At 38.4% G+C, this 18,243-nt stretch overlaps 1 protein-coding gene across 1 annotated transcript in view; it reads right to left on the bottom strand.

The window, feature by feature from the left end:
* The window catches only part of LOC131582324 (protein inscuteable homolog), a 128,421-nt gene that overhangs the window by 49,567 nt on the left and 60,611 nt on the right, over window positions 1-18,243 (bottom strand). Inside the window, exons 3-6 of the mRNA XM_058845391.1 lie at window positions 6,595-6,940; window positions 6,042-6,094; window positions 4,299-4,422; window positions 964-1,077 (exon numbers count right to left, since the gene is read on the bottom strand). Coding sequence (XP_058701374.1) covers window positions 964-1,077; window positions 4,299-4,422; window positions 6,042-6,094; window positions 6,595-6,940 — 637 coding nt within the window. The remainder of the gene's footprint in view (window positions 1-963; window positions 1,078-4,298; window positions 4,423-6,041; window positions 6,095-6,594; window positions 6,941-18,243) is intronic.

Genomic DNA, 18,243 nt, shown 5'->3' with positions numbered 1-18,243 from the left:
TGAGCAGGACAAGGAACTGGCACAGCACTTCACAAGCAGTAGCTGGGGAAGGGAGGTTTTCGTCTTTCTGCATGCCCTGTGGTTGTGATCATCCTATCTTCAACAAGACACCATGTCTCACCTTTCTCACTTTTTCAAGGTCCAAACTCTGCAGGGATTTCCAGTATCATGGATCTTGACAGAATGACTCATTTATACCAAAAGTTAGCACCAAGTACTCAGTAAATGAAAACACACACTGACAGAAGTAATTGCAGTGATGGGTCTTCTGTAAAAGGATAATACCGAATGCAAAGTATCTCTATATTTGTATCTTTAATAATATATATATATAATTAATATAATAATGTTATATATACATATTATATAATATATAATATATAATATATAATATATAATATATAATATATAATATATTATATATTATATATTATATATTATATATTTTATATTTTATATTTTATATTTTATATATATATATAAAATTAAGATTATCTCTAACCCCTCTGTACACACAGCTGAAGAGGTCTTGCTGTTTCTCTGCACAGTCAGTGACAGCCATGGCCTATTGTGAAGTTTCTCACCATTTACATGGCCGGTATTTAAAAAAGGAGAGACACTAAAATGTTCCCAAAATGATGGAGGGATAAAATCTCCAGATAGATGGCACAAAGACAACTGCAACTGAAGCAATATTGAGAAGCCTGTTGGAGCTGACCACACTTCTGAATCTGCTTGCACGGGTATTGTGCTTAATTATATTAAAGATTGGGGGGATGTGGTCCTCTTTGGAAAAAAAACCTCTACTGAGATAGTTGTGGTAGTAAACTTTGTAGAGTAAGACTTGCAAAAGCACCAGAAGAAGAGAAAAAAGTAGTTCCTCTGAGTAAATTTTGTTTCTCTTAAGTGAGATTAGCTTCTTGCACTGCTGGTTTGCTTTGGATTGCTCCATCCATCCCTTACCTTGGCTATGATGCGGCAGAGGTGAGCGCCTTCCTGGGCAAGGCTGAATAAACTGCTGATGGCCGACTCGGTGATGTAGAGACTGCCCGAGAGCTCTATCTGCCTCAGCAGGTTCTGGGGGATACAGGGAAAAAAGCCTGGAGGAGTCAGACTGACAACACACATTTCTCACTGCATCTGAGTCAGTGTAACCAAGGATAGTGATATTTAAAAATATTAACAGGGCAAGGTAACGGGTACATGCGTGAGGATGTTTGGTGTGGAGCTCTCCAGCTATTTATTAAATTGTTATTGTGTTTGACCTGGGATTGTACCAGAATTTTCAGATGACAACTAATTTAGTTAGTGTAGAAACTGAATCTCATGGTGATACAAGATTTCCACCTTATAAATAAAGGAATATTGCTACACCATTTCTTACACTACCTTCTAAGGCTCTGGGTTCATCACTACTCTCAGTCAAAACATCATTGACAAATAAACGTTCTTATAAAGAAATGTAGTTTATTTCTCCAATGTATGAAAGAGATGAAATATTTTTTAATGTTTGTAAATAATTATTTTGCTTTTGCATTTGAGTCATTGTAGCTTTAGAGACACACAGCTGTAAAAAGAACATGAAGTTTATTTCATTTAATGTTTCTGAAACAAGACATAGAATCACTAGAATAAATAATTCTATTTCCTAGGAGGAGGAAGGTAAGCATTTTTGTATTTAATCCAGCTTTGAAAGAAATGCAAGGAACTATCCCACATATTACACTGTTATTTATACAAAATTCAATTACCTTGCCTTTAAGAGGTTCTGTTCTTCCACCTTTAGCATTAGGAAAATGCTCCGTAATAATGCATTAGAAAAATTCTCCATAAAAGACATAGCTTAAGAGTTCACAATTTGATATGAACATATCCTGAATTAAATCCTGATACACTGATTAGAAAAAAAGCTCTTTATGCAATTTAAGCTGAAATCTCTCACACAGACACTTAGTCTGCTTCAGAGCAGCAAACTACCCCCAGACAATGTGCTTTTATGGCAGATGTGGGCACATAGCCTGACTGAGCGGCTCAGAAAACTGTTCATAAAATTGTTTTTATTAATGAGTTCTAGTCCAAGTCCTTCAGCCACACAAATGCACACAAGATGATGTAGCATCAATAATTCTACTCCCTTAAAAGAAAAAGGAAGTAGGATTTCAGGTGAGTCAGTAGGTGCCAAGATGCCCAAAGGCAGAAATATCAGCAGTGAAGAACTGCTCCTCTGACTGAAAAGAATAAACATCTTAACAATGGTAACCTACTCATTGAATTTGAAATATGCAGAGATATTTACACACTTCAACTCATCCATTTCATGTAGTTCTCATAAATTCCAAACAAAGAGAATTAGGAAGTAGTTTGTTAGTTTGACTGTAATTCTGCAAGTATATTTGGAATATTCTCACCTCCTAGTAATAACCCTTTAAAACTACAAGGAATGTTTCTGAAACCACCACACCTTTTTTTTTTTTGCCATCTTAACACATCAGGACATGTTAGAGTTTAACCAATAGCATGCATTAATTTTGTTTTTGCACTCCAATAAATACATTTTAACTATGTGTGTTCACTGAGCCTCTCCTTTCCTCTGTTTCTGATGCAACAACAAAAAATTTCAGCATAACATCACCTCTAAAACATGGACAAATTATTTGAGAATAAGGGAAGGAAGGAAGGAAGTGGCGGAAGGAAGGAAGTGGCGGAAGGAAGTGGCGGAAGGAAGTGGCGGAAGGAAGTGGCGGAAGGAAGTGGCGGAAGGAAGGAAGTGGCGGAAGGAAGGAAGTGGCGGAAGGAAGTGGCGGAAGGAAGTGGCGGAAGGAAGGAAGGAAGTGGCGGAAGTGGCGGAAGGAAGTGGCGGAAGGAAGGAAGTGGCGGAAGGAAGGAAGTGGCGGAAGGAAGTGGCGGAAGTGGCGGAAGTGGCGGAAGTGGCGGAAGTGGCGGAAGTGGCGGAAGTGGCGGAAGGAAGGAAGGAAGGAAGGAAGGAAGGAAGGAAGGAAGGAAGGAAGGAAGGAAGGAAGGAAGGAAGGAAGGAAGGAAGGAAGGAAGGAAGGAAGGAAGGAAGGAAGGAAGGAAGGAAGGAAGGAAGGAAGGAAGTGGCGGAAGGAAGTGGCGGAAGGAAGTGGCGGAAGGAAGTGGCGGAAGGAAGTGGCGGAAGAAAGTGGCGGAAGGAAGTGGCGGAAGGAAGTGGCGGAAGGAAGGAAGTGGCGGAAGGAAGTGGCGGAAGGAAGTGGCGGAAGGAAGGAAGTGGCGGAAGGAAGTGGCGGAAGGAAGTGGCGGAAGGAAGGAAGTGGCGGAAGGAAGTGGCGGAAGGAAGTGGCGGAAGGAAGTGGCGGAAGAAAGTGGCGGAAGGAAGTGGCGGAAGGAAGTGGCGGAAGGAAGGAAGTGGCCGAAGGAAGTGGCGGAAGGAAGTGGCGGAAGGAAGTGGCGGAAGGAAGTGGCGGAAGGAAGTGGCGGAAGGAAGGAAGTGGCGGAAGGAAGTGGCGGAAGGAAGTGGCGGAAGTGGCGGAAGTGGCGGAAGTGGCGGAAGTGGCGGAAGTGGCGGAAGTGGCGGAAGGAAGGAAGGAAGGAAGGAAGGAAGGAAGGAAGGAAGGAAGGAAGGAAGGAAGGAAGGAAGGAAGGAAGGAAGGAAGGAAGGAAGGAAGGAAGGAAGGAAGGAAGGAAGGAAGGAAGGAAGGAAGGAAGGAAGGAAGGAAGGAAGGAAGGAAGGAAGGAAGGAAGGAAGGAAGGAAGGAAGGAAGGAAGGAAGGAAGGTCAAGATAGGTTGGCTAGACTTACAAGTTGCTATTATTTTGATAATTATCTAATGGAAAAAAATTAATGCATTTGCAGCCTCAGAGTAATTGCTCAGTGTATTTCACAGAGTCAGAGTCACAGAATGGGTAAGACTGGAAGGGGCAACCAGAAGTCCTCATTTAGACGCCTTGCAAGAAAGAGATATCAGGAAAAATAAGTAACATGCTGAGCCAAAAAATAATTTTGTTTGGGATTTGAGTTTATTGGAGAATTTGAGAATACGAACACCTAAATCTCATTGCAACATATCTGAGGTATTGATCATAGCTTTGTTGAAAATTGAGAGCTGTAATTCTAATCCTTCTCTTAATCACAGAATTATAGAATGGTTTGAGTTGGCTAGTTGCCATCTTTCCTGCATGAACAGGGACACCTTCCACTAAATCAGGTTTCTCAGAAGCCCCATTCAACCCAGCCTTGGATAGCCTTAATGGATAGTTGCCCTCAAGATTCAACAATTTTAGAAGACCTTTTTGATTTGGCTTTTTTTACTATGAACTAACCTGTGCCTCTTGTGTTAAAACCAGCTCTATCAACTGGCCAAAATACTGGGCAATGGTTGTGAGTGTTTCATTAACACAAGATTTCATGGACTTCAGAATCTCTTTATCTTCTGTCTGTAAGCACCTGAAAAGAAAGAGATGGGAAAGGGATGAAGGAAAAAAAGATGTAACAGACCTGATTGTCAGGGGTGAGGCCTATGTTAATCACAGGATATAACTGGAATTCAGCTGTTCACAAGGAGTTTTTGTCATTAGCATCATTCCAGACTTCAATCAAAGCTTTGTCTACACAGAGTAAATATACCATGAAAGGATAACAGCGGACACTACTAAATAATTTTGGGATGACAATTTACCTCACAGACTGCAGGCCAAATTTTGCTGCAGATGCTGTGTGTTTATACAGTGCAACACTGCTCTTTTCCTCTTATGCTGGAAGTTTCACTCTTGGATGCTTGCATTTCAACAGCAGCTGTGCATATCCACCCATCTTTCATGATCAGTGAAGGGCTTTTTGTAATTTTCTTTTCTTTACCTTCTTTGTCATAGTTTAATGATAGCAGGATAAGGATGAAGAAAGAAATGTGTGTCCAGATGAGTTAAACAGCATAATCAAAAATTGAATTTAGCCCTCCATACAGAAAGATACCTTTACAGAGTTGGTACAGTTATCCTGTAATCAGTGATGTTTGGCTATAATTGAAGAAATGAGATAAAGATGGAAAACTTCATACAATTCAAATAAAATAATGAATATTTCCTCACAGAAATACATTAATTTGTATCGTCCACCCAGGCAGGCCACTGTAATGGAAGATATAGTTTGGGTGATCAGCCTCTCTACCTGCACACAGGTCACCTTTTGAGCTTCATCTGTCTGTCAGCCACCTATATAATTTTTTTATCAAAATGACAAGAAGGGAGAGGGCTGACTTGGGACAGACATTTTGAGATTGAAGCTCATTATTAAATCAATGTGTCTCATATCGGAATATAAAACACAAAGTGAGTGGTGTGGGCTTGCCAAAAAAGCAATAGTTCCCCAAAAAATGTTATTTCCTGATAATTGGATCTTTTTTTTCCCTGATGATATCCCCAGAACAGATTGACTTGCACAATGTTTAAAGTAAACCAAAACAGAGTGATTGAACTGGGCTGGAGGAAATGGGTGACTTATGTTAGAAAGTGGAAATAGCATGAGAAGAATTACAGAGATTTTTGTTTTCCAGTCTCAGCATTCCAGGGTGCAGGGAGATGAATAAACCTATACCTACAGTTTAAAGGAATGTATCTTTACTTTGGTTTGATTTCCAATGGATGGATGTGCTCACACAGGAACACGTAGTACGAGCCTCAAAACCCAAGTTTTCACACCAGCTGAGATCCCAAGTCCACAGAACTAAAAGGGAACTGTGTCACTGATATCTGTCACAGCCAGACTTTCTCCCTTGATGTCTAAAAGTCCTGAAAAATCCGCTTGCATGCAGCTTTGCACCTATGTCAGACTCCTTGTGCAACAGCAGATCCCATCTTTCATTAGGATGCTGTTTAGATAAAATCAACTCACTTCATGCACTGGAGATTTAGACATTTAGACATTAGACAACATTTAGAAAGCCTTGCAGCATCACAGCAGCCTAGTTCAAAAAATTAAGGGTGCCTATGGATTTGTGCTTCTCATTAGAAGTTCTACAACATAACAAAACACCAAAATTAATGTTTCAACTACAAAATTTAAGTTACCTTTCTGTGAATGCTGTAAATTCTGAACACTTGTCTATTAAAAGCTTTTCAAGCTGCAGAGAGAGCAAGATAAAGTGGTTTTAAAGTTATATCCATGCACATGATTGCTTTACAAAAATAAATAATCCTTGTTTGTTAATCAAAAACCCTCTTGAAACATAATATTTCATATGATCACCCTTCATCTACTTTTCTGAATAAAACAGGTAAAGATAAAAGTGAGGTTAACAAAAAAGTATCATTTTCTGTATTTTAAATGCAAAGGAACTCAGGGATGGGGTGCCAAAATACTTAGTCCTCAAAATCAAAACATTTTTTCCATGCAATTTGTCAACATTATTAACATTCAGAACAGCTGACGATAAAATAGGATCCAAAGTAAGTCAAGAATATTTCCATTGGCAAAAAGGGATTGGAAAGTCTTAAACAGGGGACCAGTATCAGTATGCAAGAATTTTTGACAGATTGTTTAAAGCAAGTTTTAATTATTACAATAAAATAAAAATTCAAAAAGTGAGAGAAACTTGACATCACAGCTAAGGCATCTTCTCACCTGGTGCATTTCTTCTGAAGAGCTCCTAGTGAAGGCGTTGTACTCGTTTACCATGGAACGCACGTGGCAGTTGACTCTCACCGTCATGCTGTGCACCCTCTGCCACCTGTTCTTCTCCAGCTTCTGAGCAATCCTGGTCAGCTCAGTGCTGATGATCCAAGCTCTCTTCAGCAGAAGCTGCAAGTTATCACAAGTGCTGTGCTGTGAGGAAAGGATGAGTTCATTTTGCTCGTCCTTCTCAATGCTGATGGGCTTGGACTGGAGAATGCACATACATTCACAGTCTGTCATCAACTTCAGGTCTTCCATCCATCGCTGAACAGAGTCCACCTGGATTAGGTGCAGGCTGGAAAGCAGAGAAGGAGAGGGAAGAATGAGGAAAAGCAAAACAACCTTAGAATAACCACCAGCAGCACCAAACAGCTGCACTCACTACTAGGTTGCAATTGGTTGACAAAAGGCAAATAATTGAACAAACAGCTTGCTTGCAGTCACACAGTGACACATTTAGCTTTTCACCCCAAAAGCAAGTTCTAGATTTCTAATCCCTTTTATGCCACATACTCTGTTATAAAATGATATCTGAAAAATCAGTGGATATTAGAGATAAGTAAAAAGAAGTTTTGATTATGTTTTTTGGGGAAAAAGTTTCTTGTACATTCTGAGTCTAATATGGGAGAAGGAGCAAAGTTACGAGTGTGTTTACTTGTTGTTTATGGGACTATCAGGTTTTTCTAGACACTTGGCCTATCAAGTGCTTAAAATAAAATTTACCTTGCAGCATCTCTCCAAAGCCCTTCCAAACTTACACAGCTGAACCAAGACACTGAACAATACTGCCAGCAATATCTATTTGTTCCATGTCACAATCCTTTAAACTTCAGCTGGATTCTACTTCCTGACCAGACCTTTACCTTCCCCCTTATTTCTCACTGCTCTCTGTACAATTTGCACACTGACTTCCAAAGCACATTTTTTACACTACAACAAATATGATGTGAACCAGTAGGGCTGAAAAGCTCCTTGACAAGTGTAGCCTGACACAAGGGCAGTGAGCCTGCACTTTGCGCCCTTGCACCCTCCAGCCAGTAAAATGTGGTACATGAAGCAGAAGTCGCACGGATTCTGAGCTCATTTTTTGAGGGATCACGAATTTCATAGTCTTGAGATGAAGATGCCTAAATTTTTTTCTTATAAGGCAGCAGATCCTAATAAAAATACCTTAATTCTCACCCAAACCACACTTAAGTTTTCCAAAGAATTGAAAATGAAAGGTAGAATTAGATTAAGTGAAAACAAGAGAAAATGGATTTAAATATTTTTTTCTAGTTTATATTGGTATCCTACAGTTAATATGACAGTGTAATAGATGGTTCTTCTGTCAACCTTTCCAATCTACATGTGCAGATTTTATGATGCTATACCAGAAAGGGCCAAAAGAAAGTTTGTATTACAGACCTTATTCTTTTAATTCAGATGCTGATTAATTGCAACTCAGCAACACAGCAGTAACGTTCTGTGCTGTTATACAAGCCATACTGCTAGAACAAAATCTGCAATTACATTAGCTAAGGAGGACCAGGTGGAAGCCCTTTTCAATTCTTGTGCTTCCATTTATACAGTGAGCACCAGCTGAACTCAAGAAATCTCCTGCCAGATCAGTCCAGTAATATTCCATAAATAAACAAAATGTATCTGCATACACAGGAAAAGGAGGCTCACCTCAAATATTGTTTCATGTAAATTGACAACAAACAAGATACAAGAGATCAGTTTCATTGATCCAATCTCCCTTTTCATAATATATGATGAAACTACTTTTAATTTTGAACTTTGCAGGCTATTGCTATTTAAGGTCTTTATTTCACTCAGCTCTGAATATTGTGTAATTGCATTTCATGATCGATTGAAGCCCACTTTCTTCTTGCTGTGTGTAGTCTCCTTATTGCCTTTTTGGATCTGAAGCAAGGTTTCCTAATAAACAAAAACAACAACTTTAGAAGTTTGAGACCATGATTTATAACCATGTGCATAGTTTGCATCCAGAACAGGATAAACTCATTTGACACAGAGTAATGTATCTTTCATTTCCAAAGTGCGCTGTGACAATTAATTAAATCTCTGTTTAGTAAGTAGAAATAAACCTCTACATTATAAATTCACATGGACAAAAAACTAAAATAGAAAGTTAGTGAGGAAAAATAATGAAAAAATAAACAACAAAAATCTAATTTGTATTTCCTTTAGTCCCCAAAGCCATTCTACACTCTAAGGAGAAAAAAAAGGTAATAAGAATTGTACAAGAAAAAAAAAAGAAAAAGAAAAAGCATAGATGTTAAAGAAACTCTCCTTGTTTGCTTCTGTTCCTACTAATTGCCAGAAGTACAGCTGTAGAATGTAGGATATTCTTTCACTGAAACTTAGTATTCCTTAACTGACAACAAGAGCAAAAAATAATACCATTAATCTCCTTCTAGAGGGTCAGAAACAGAAACCAGGACCAGAAACCAGACAGAACAGAAACAGGACCAGACAGAAAACTTCCCCTGCTAAATATGTCAGCTTTTCTGACACATTGTCCTTTAAATTAGACACACATCATTATCACTTGAATGAAATACATAAATAATTCTCCTTCATCCAAATCTCACTGGAGATTATTTAGAAAAAGTTTTCTTAAGCATTCTGCAGATGAATTTGTAGGCTCATTTTTTACATATTAAAATGAGGAAATCAAAAAAGTATGATCATCCCTAATTAGCTATTAAGAACCATATTCCAGGCATTTACTGAATTCAAAAAAACAAGTTGGAAATTTCCATTTTGTCTCCCCATTACTGAAAAAAAAATAAAAAATCTACGCCTACAAAATAAAAACAACCCTAATGGTTCAGGCAAAAAACCCAAACAAACTCTGTTTAGCCCATTATCCTGGTCCCAACATGACCATTAGGAGATGCATAAGGAAAGATTATAAGAAGTGTGGCAAGAGCTGAGCAACCCCTCCTTCCCATCTTCTGGCAATTAGTGGTTTAGGAACTTCCTCAGCCAGAAGTTGTGTCTGAGTAGGATGCTTTTACAATTCATGAAACAAAAAAGTAGCCATTAATTCCTTTTTGAACTCAGTTAAACTTTTGGCCTTTGCAACATCTAGTGGCAGTGTCTCACATTGTTTATTGTTTTGTAGGAAAAAGTGTTTCTTATTGTTTATTTTAAACTTGCTGCCTGGAGAGTTGTACACAGTTTAGTTGCTATATTCTGAGATTCTGCAAATGAAATGATGGTTCTGTATACACCCTCTTCATACAATTCATTATTTTGTTTGCTCTATCCCATCTTCTTTATGTTATCTTATTTCCATGGTATAGAAACTCAGTCTATCTAGTCTGTCCCCTTATAGACAGTATTCCAACCTTCTGACCATTCACTTGCTTTTCAAAAAGCTTTTTTGCAGTTTCCCTATGTCCCAAGATGTCATGGGGAAAACAGGACACAATATACAAGATTCAGGTAAATTTATAAATTTGAAGCACATCTTCTGCACAGTCCCTATTTTCCAACAATGCTTAAATTTATTTCTTTTTTTTACTGAAGTGCTTTCCAGAAAGCTGTTTCAGTTTTACGTTCTGAAAATACACTTATTTTGATTTCAGAATTTTTTCCATGAGTGATAATACATAGTATAGAGTTCAATATACATATGAAGAAAGAAATTGTGCTTCAGTTCCCTTTACCTCCTCACATGTACTACTTTATGTTCATTAACACATAATTTCTTCTAGCATTTTACAGTCTCATATTGTCCTGCTTTTATAACTATTTTTCAGGTCATTAAATACATTAAACAAGATTTTCTCAAGCATAAGAGACCTTACTTCTGTGATTTCCCACAGTTCTAATTTGGCAAAAGTATCTGGTAACTGGTTCAGACCCTTATGGATATAGAATCATAGAATTATTTAGGTTGGAAAAGACTTCTAACACCATCAGGTCCAACCATTACCCCAGCACTGCCAGGTCCATCACTTAACCCTGTCCTTAAGTGCCACTTCTACACAGCTTTTAAATACCTCCAGCAATGGTGACTCAAGCACTTCCATGAGGAGCCTGTTCTAGTGCTTGACAACATTTTCAGTGAAGAAATTTTCCCTAATTTTCAATCTAAACCTCCCCTAGGTTTCTTTGGGGTCATTTCTTCTTGTCCTATCGCTGGTTATTTGGGAGAAGAGATCAGCCCCCACCTTGCTCCATCCTTCTTTCAGGCAATAATAAAAAGTGACATGTTCCTCCTCAGCCTCCTCTCCAGGCTGAGCACCCCCAGCTCCCTCAGCTGCTCCTCACAGGACTTGTGCTCCAGGCCCTTCCCCAGCTCTGTTCCCTTCTCTGGACTCGCTCCAGCCCCTCAATGTCTGTTTTGCAGTGAGGGGCCCAGAACTGGGCACAGCACTCCAGGTGTGGCCTCACCAGTGCCCAGCACAGGGGACAATCCCTGCCCTGGCCTGCTGGACATGATATTCATCCAAGCCATGAGCAGCCAGTTTCTCCACAAGAATGCTGTGGGAAACAGTTTCAAGGTCTTTGTTGCAGTCCAGGCAGACAGACAACAGCTACAGCCTTTCCCTCATCCACTAAGTGGATCGCTTTGTCAGAGGAGGTCAGGGTGGTCAAGCAGGACCCGCCTTTCCTGAACCCCTGTCTGATCCCCTGGTTGTCCAGGATGTGCTGCATGATGGCACTCTGGATGAGCTGCTCCATGACCTTCCTTGGCTCTGAGGTCAGGCTGACAGGCCTGTAGCTCCCTGGATGCACCTTCAGGCCCTTCTGGAAGACAAATGTCACACTGGCTAAAAAGCAGTCACCTGGGACCTTTCCATACAGAGAGATGTGCTGGTAAATGATGCAAAGTGGCCTGTCACTAATGGACATGAAATAGCAGTGTGGATTCAATCACAGCAGGCAGAGGCTTTCATCCAAAGAAGGCTTTCTTTGGGGTTTCTCCGCCCCTTTTATAAGGTGTTCTGATACAGGTTTAACATGGTTGGCAAAGGGAACAACATCTCTCTTGTCCCATTGGTGGAACAAGAGAAACACATTCAGGACGTCTGTACACCACTGTTTTGGGAACCAAAAACCTATTTACATAAAACAATCCTTGAGAGAAAACTGTTCTCAAGAAACTTTCCCCTGGGAACAGAGCAGACACTGACAGGCTGAAAACTCTCTGAGACTCAGAAAATCATGTCCACAATGGCCCAGTGAGCACTTCTATCTGGACCCTCAGTACCCTTTGGAAGATCCCATCCATCCTGTAGACTTTTGTAATCATTTCCCTTTGGAATATGGGGGCTTCATTCTGTTCCCTGCCCCTATCTTCCACCTCAGGGGGCTGAGAAACTGTAGAACAGCTACAGTCATACTATTAAAGACTGAGGCAAGAAGGCATTGGATAACCTGAGCCTTTTCTCATCCTCTGCCACCATGTTTTCCCCCCACATCCAATAAAGGGGGATATCCTCCTTAGTCCCACTTTTGTTGACAATGTATTTATAGAAACATTTTTTATTGTTTTTTAAAGCAGTAGCCAGATTAATTCTGGTTGGGCTTTAGCTCTTCTAATTTTCCCCCTGCATAACCCCATGAGATCCTTGTAGCTCTCACAAGTGGCTCTCTCTTTCTTCCAAAGTTGATAAAGTTGCCTTTTTTCCTTGAATTCCAGCCAAAGCTCTTTGTTCAGACAGGCCAGTCTTCTTCCCCACCAGCTCATCTTTTGGCATGTGGGCACAGCCTGCTCCTGTGCCTTTAGGATTTCCTTCTTTAAAGGAAGATGCATCGATACATAGATGGATAATAGTTACCCACTAGTTAAAATTACTGAATTTGGTACACTGTGCCATGTTGACAAAAGAGCAATTTATCTAGACTCTACATTATAAAAGCAGCGTTAATGTAAAAATAGTTGTAAAAATAATTCAGTGCAAAAAGAAAATTCAAGAGGAAGTCTCCAACATTTCTTAAAAGTCATTCTGTTTTAATTGAGGTTGTAAAGTATTTGACACAGTTTTCAAGAGCACTCAAGTGAGCTTGAGTAACAAGCAATTGGAATACTCTGAATTCTAGTGTGCTTGCCAAAAAACATAGTCTTTTAAAAATTGTGTAATTTTGATCCTCCGGTGTCACTGGCTGAGACCAGCTTAGAGCAACAGCCTGTTGGAAGTGAGTTACTTCTAAAGATATTTGGACCTTGTTTAATACAAATGTTTCTGCACTACATACCACATTGCAGGTAAATTTCATCCTGGGTAAAGACATTTAAAAATACTCCTATTTTAAATATCTAAGAAGAGACATATGATATTCAAAGTTCTCTTACCACTCTTTCCAGCATTTCTCTTTCCTCCCCTCACCCCCCCCCTTTTTTTTTTTCCTGTTTTCTATCATCTCTTAACCAGTTTGTTAACTAACAAACTTCAAACTTCAAAAATCAAGATTTTTAGGATAGACAAGCTGGACTGATATCAAAATGATTGATCATGTTGGTGTTAAATGAATACAAAAGTTGAGAGTTAATGACTAGATCATTTAAATCCCACATTTAAATGGGGGATTTAAAATTTAAAATAATGGGATTTAAAACTTCCAGCTTGAAGCACATACACTTCTGTTTTAAATTGCAAATGTTATCATGAAAAAGAATTATATCTCCAATTTAGCACTGAGTTTCACTAAGTGCAAAAGTCGCATGTTTTATAACATTGTATCGAAGTCAGAGCTGATCAATTCACGTGAATAATTCCAGCAGCCATATTTATAAAGTGTAAAGAATTCTGCTCAGTCAAATTATGTTTTCAAGGCTTAGCCTTTTTATCCATTTTCACCTAATATGACAGACTTATTACAAATCCTAAGGATAGCATTTAGTACTGCTTCCAGATAAGCCTACAGTGAAAGTCAATGCCAAATCTTACAACTGTGTACAAATTTGTTACTCTAATTAGTGGTAGGTAATTAATTTGCAACAAACAACTTATTGAATGAATTTAGCCCTCTTTGAACATAAATAGTCTCCAATTTTTTTTCTAATTCAACTTTTCAGAATTATTCATGGCTATGCAATATAGCCAGGGCCAATTTCTACATCAATACAATGGTCAGCAGAACTCAGCTCTCAGTGGAAGGAGAGAGTGAAGAGCCATAGAGACAGTGCTCATTTATCTTCCATTGTTTTACATGATATTAATCACATAAAAGAGCCCTGTAGATACATGATATTGTATTTGCACTGATTTTGGCAAAATTTTGTAGGGCTAGCTGGAGAGATAGCTTAAAATACACAGAGTAGCTTTAAGGTAGATAAGAATCAAATTCCTGCTTTTTAAGTGAGTGCACTTACTGTGTAGATCATTCCTAAGGTAATAGAATCCTACAAATATTTAGGTTTTGTACTTGATGCAGCAAGATAGAAGTACAGCCAGATGGTTTGCAGGGTATTCTTTTTTTTTTCCTCTTAATTTTATCTACTTCTTTTCCAATGGAACACTAGCAATCCAACTTTGCTGTGGCAAAAGGTGACTTTAGTATGAATTATTGAAACCTTTAGAACACATGGATGAAAGCTAGTTTCTAGGTTTAAAAAAAGTTAACAGGCTGTATTGAAATTTTTTTTTTTTTTAATTTGCCTCAATGATAACTCAATTGTTACAGTTACCAAAGTCTAACCACTTTCCCAAATTAAGTTAGTAATGGATAATGCAGAATTACTCAAAGATCACCTTTGTAGAAAAGTCTGTAAAGAAAGAAAAAACACAGTAACACACAATAAAAAGCAAAAACACAGTAAGAGTAATCACTTGTAATATATAAGGTATGATGTGTGAACTTACAGTTGTTTCACCAGATCTCTTTTAAGGGCCATAGAAATATTTTAGTGTTAAACACTGCACCAGTGTTCTCCTCAGATCTTTATGTTTTTCTGAGAAATCCTCACTGTAAGTTGTTCCTCTAAAAATGTCTGCAAATATTATACCAGCCCAGAATTGCTGGTACAGCGCAGAACTTAAGGAAATCACTCTGTAAAATCACAGACTAACTAAGCTTGCTGATTAGTTTATGTTAAGTCTGGGATACACTTATCATATATTAATTTTCTGTACATGGGAATAGTTTAAGTAGGTCTAGTCCTATTCATCTTCCACCAGCTGAAGGGATACTGAGGCAGTGTTCAAGCTGGTTTTGAGGAGCTTTACCTCCTACCTAGCACATTAAATTGCTAAAACAGTAAACACACAAGCCACGGAGCTCACAGAAGTTAAAGACCACAGTAAAATAATATCATTTCCTGAGAGAAAGGAAGAAAATGCAAAAAAGCCCCACTATCAGCAAGATAATGACATTATAATTAGCCTCTTTTCAGGCAAAGATGAACAAAGAGCATGCTAATAATGCCACAATGATTACCAACCAAAATATGACTGTTGAATTCATATTTGTATAGTATCATTACTTCATACTAGCAATGAATAAATATTATTGCATTTACAATGTTATTATAAGATAGTAAACCAAGGAAAGTATTCCAAACCACTAAATTTGTTGAACCCCGTGATACTGGCATATTCAGATTTAACAAACTGTTACAGACTCACATCAGACTTACTGAGCTTTGATCCAACTTAAGGAATCCACCAGATTTAGAAACAGGCAATTTTAGCCACTCTAAAATTTGGACATGAGGGATGGGACAACAAATAATCTGCTGAATTGTGAAGGATATTGGTTCTTTTGTTCAGCATGTTACCTGATGGTTTGTAACAAACTGTTCTCCAGTGCACAGACAAAAGCAGTGCTGAAGATGAAGGATCACACAACTCAATCTCTTTGCAAATGACAGCAACAGTCACAGTTTTTCTGACAGATTAGGTAGCAGAACTGAGAGATCTTAGCTTTGTGCACAATGGTAGAATCCATGACTTTTGACTTCATTTAGCCCAAAGTAAGAAGAATATGCCTCATGGAACATTGCATGACAGATCTACTCAGAACTTCTGCACAGATTCTTCCAGGAGTTTAAAATCTGACACGGTGACTGAAGCGCGTTGATAATCTTGAAGGGATGTTGCCCTCAGCACACATTTAAATTGCAGATCCCTGAGTACACACACAGTTCTCTCTCCCATAAATAACAGGACATGTTTCCTGCATTGTGAAGAAGACTGAAGAAGTCCAGCAACAGGAGAGAAAGTGCTCGAAACAGCTCATCCTTGTTTGCTGCTTCCCTGTGCTCAGGCCACCCTTGTAATTGAAGGGGACAATATTCCTTGTGGCCTTACAAGAACAATATGCTGCAAGAGAGAGACACCTGGCAGGGAGGGAGAACTAGAAATGAAAGTGAAAAGGAGAAAAACAACACTGGACATAATTTGGGGCCACAGGCAGTGAAAGTGCTCAGACACAATCACAAGCAATGACTAATTTGGAGACTAACATGAGAGTCCATGAAAATAGCACTAGTGCCTCATTGAACATTGTTTTTTTCTTCCTCCAAATCTGCCTTAATTTGTAGTTTAATAACAAAAACTACAGCTCTCTGTGCCTTATTCAAAGGAGTTATGACATGCATTATGAGCAGCAGCATTAGCCTTTCACCTTCTACTATTTACTCATTTAAGGTCCTAACCCTACTGATTAAGTAAAGCCTGGATTACTTAATGAAGGGAGCAACAAGCATTTTACAGGGAGATATGAGATCAGTACCACTCAGGAGACTAGAGAAATTTGGAGACCCTTGTTCACATCTATTACACAGCAGCTCCAGCTAAAACTGTCAAAAAAAGGGTGAGAAAAGTCTGATGTTTGCTTTCCTAAGATTCCCATCAGAATATTAACCCTTCAACAGACAAATTTAAGAGACTGAAAGTAGTAACACAGTGTCAGAAATACTGGAATGAGTTGGCAAAAATACTTTAGGTGGTCTCATTCAAATAAGAAAGCAGTTTCCTATATATAAAAAAATCAATATTTGTGCACAGGTTTATATATTTCTGTAGAAGTAAAAAGATGGAAAAGGAAATCTTATGCCATCAAACCTACACATCTGATACTAGAAGCAACCAGATCTGATAATTTGCCCATAAATGGCTTAAAAATCACTCTAAAAATAGAGGGCTCAAATATGTACTATTAAATGGCTATTCTAGAATCACAGTGGAAGTTTGGTTGGAAGTTTTTTATTTTTAATCTGAATTTCTTAAAAGCCAGTTCATTCCCATTTGGTTTCATCTTTCCTTTTAAATACAATTTTATCTTTGAATGCATTTTTAGAAAGCAAACACACGTTCCCAGCTTCTAATTTGCAAGACTTGACAAGCAAAATTCTTCAGATTCCTTTTATGAAACTATATAGTTTCTAGGCCCCTGCTTTGAATAGATTTGTAGTCCCTGTGAAATTATTTTTTTTACTGAAAGACTTGATATCATATCTGATATCAAAACAAAGTCTAACAGTAATTTTGAGTGATATTAGTACAACCTTAGCTCCAGCAGAAATCTCATTTCATACAGCCTAGGACTGAGATTCCTGCTTTCATCTCCACATCTTACTGGCAAAGGCAGTCACAGTCACCTCAATCAACCAGCATACGGAGGTCCTCCTCCTATTTTTTTTTTCCATAAAATAAACTACATGTTGTTGGTGGCTTTCTAGTTCCCAACCCCCAAATGCATACCACTGAGATTTCAATTACTCTCCCCTTTTTTGTCAATACTTAAAATCCACTTCTAATTCTCTACTTTCAAAAGTACCCTTTGTCATTACTGCTCTGTCTAATCACTAGTTTTATGCATTTAATAGTAAATACCATGTCTGTAATCACTGAACTTCCTTTGTTCAGAGGGAAAGTGATAAAGTAATGTTGTTTGCCCTAGAGAATGATAGATTATTCATTACTGTGCATCTTTGGCAGGTTCATGTATTGGCATCTCATTTCCAGTTTTATTTTAAACCTTTAACTACTCCTAACTAGAAGGTCTTCCTTTTCCTTTCCAATTCAATCTTATTCCACCCTTTCTCACTTCTTACATACAAACATTTTATTCTGCTATTTTACACTTGGAGTCACTATAAAATTTTTTTATTAAGTTCAGCAGCCTAAATGGAGTATTTTTCCTGCCTTTTGTATATTGTGTTTTGCTTCTATCTCAAACACACGTCCTTCTCTTTCCATTCACTTTACAGAGACAAAACTATGTGGTTATTGTTCCTGGCTGCATTTCACTTTCCTTTGTGCAGGTGTTGAACCAGAAAGCCAGGGTAACTGAAGGTTTAAATGCAAACAAAACATGTTCAATAATTACAACCAACATGAAAAGCCAAACTCACACCATATCTGCATTTCAAGCCACCTCTAAAAACAAAGATTCAGGCTGTACTATCACTTTTTCCATCATGCTTTGCTCATTGTGCTTTATCATAAAACATTTTGAGCTAAAAATGTTTTCACAAGAGAGTCCAGTGTTTTTCTGCTGAAAAGGGAATTCTGAGCCACCTTGCTATAAAGCATATTTTTCTGGAACGCTTGAAATGTAATATGGCATCGGCTTCTGGGTGATAATCATGGATACCTGAGGGTTGTAACATAAGTAGTAAATGTGAAC

The sequence above is a fragment of the Poecile atricapillus genome, chromosome 1 (genome assembly GCF_030490865.1).
Source record: "Poecile atricapillus isolate bPoeAtr1 chromosome 1, bPoeAtr1.hap1, whole genome shotgun sequence".
NCBI classification, from domain to species: Eukaryota; Metazoa; Chordata; class Aves; order Passeriformes; family Paridae; genus Poecile; species Poecile atricapillus.
The sequence above is the reverse complement of the archived record's forward strand: the minus strand, read 5'-3'. Positions and strand labels throughout refer to the sequence as shown.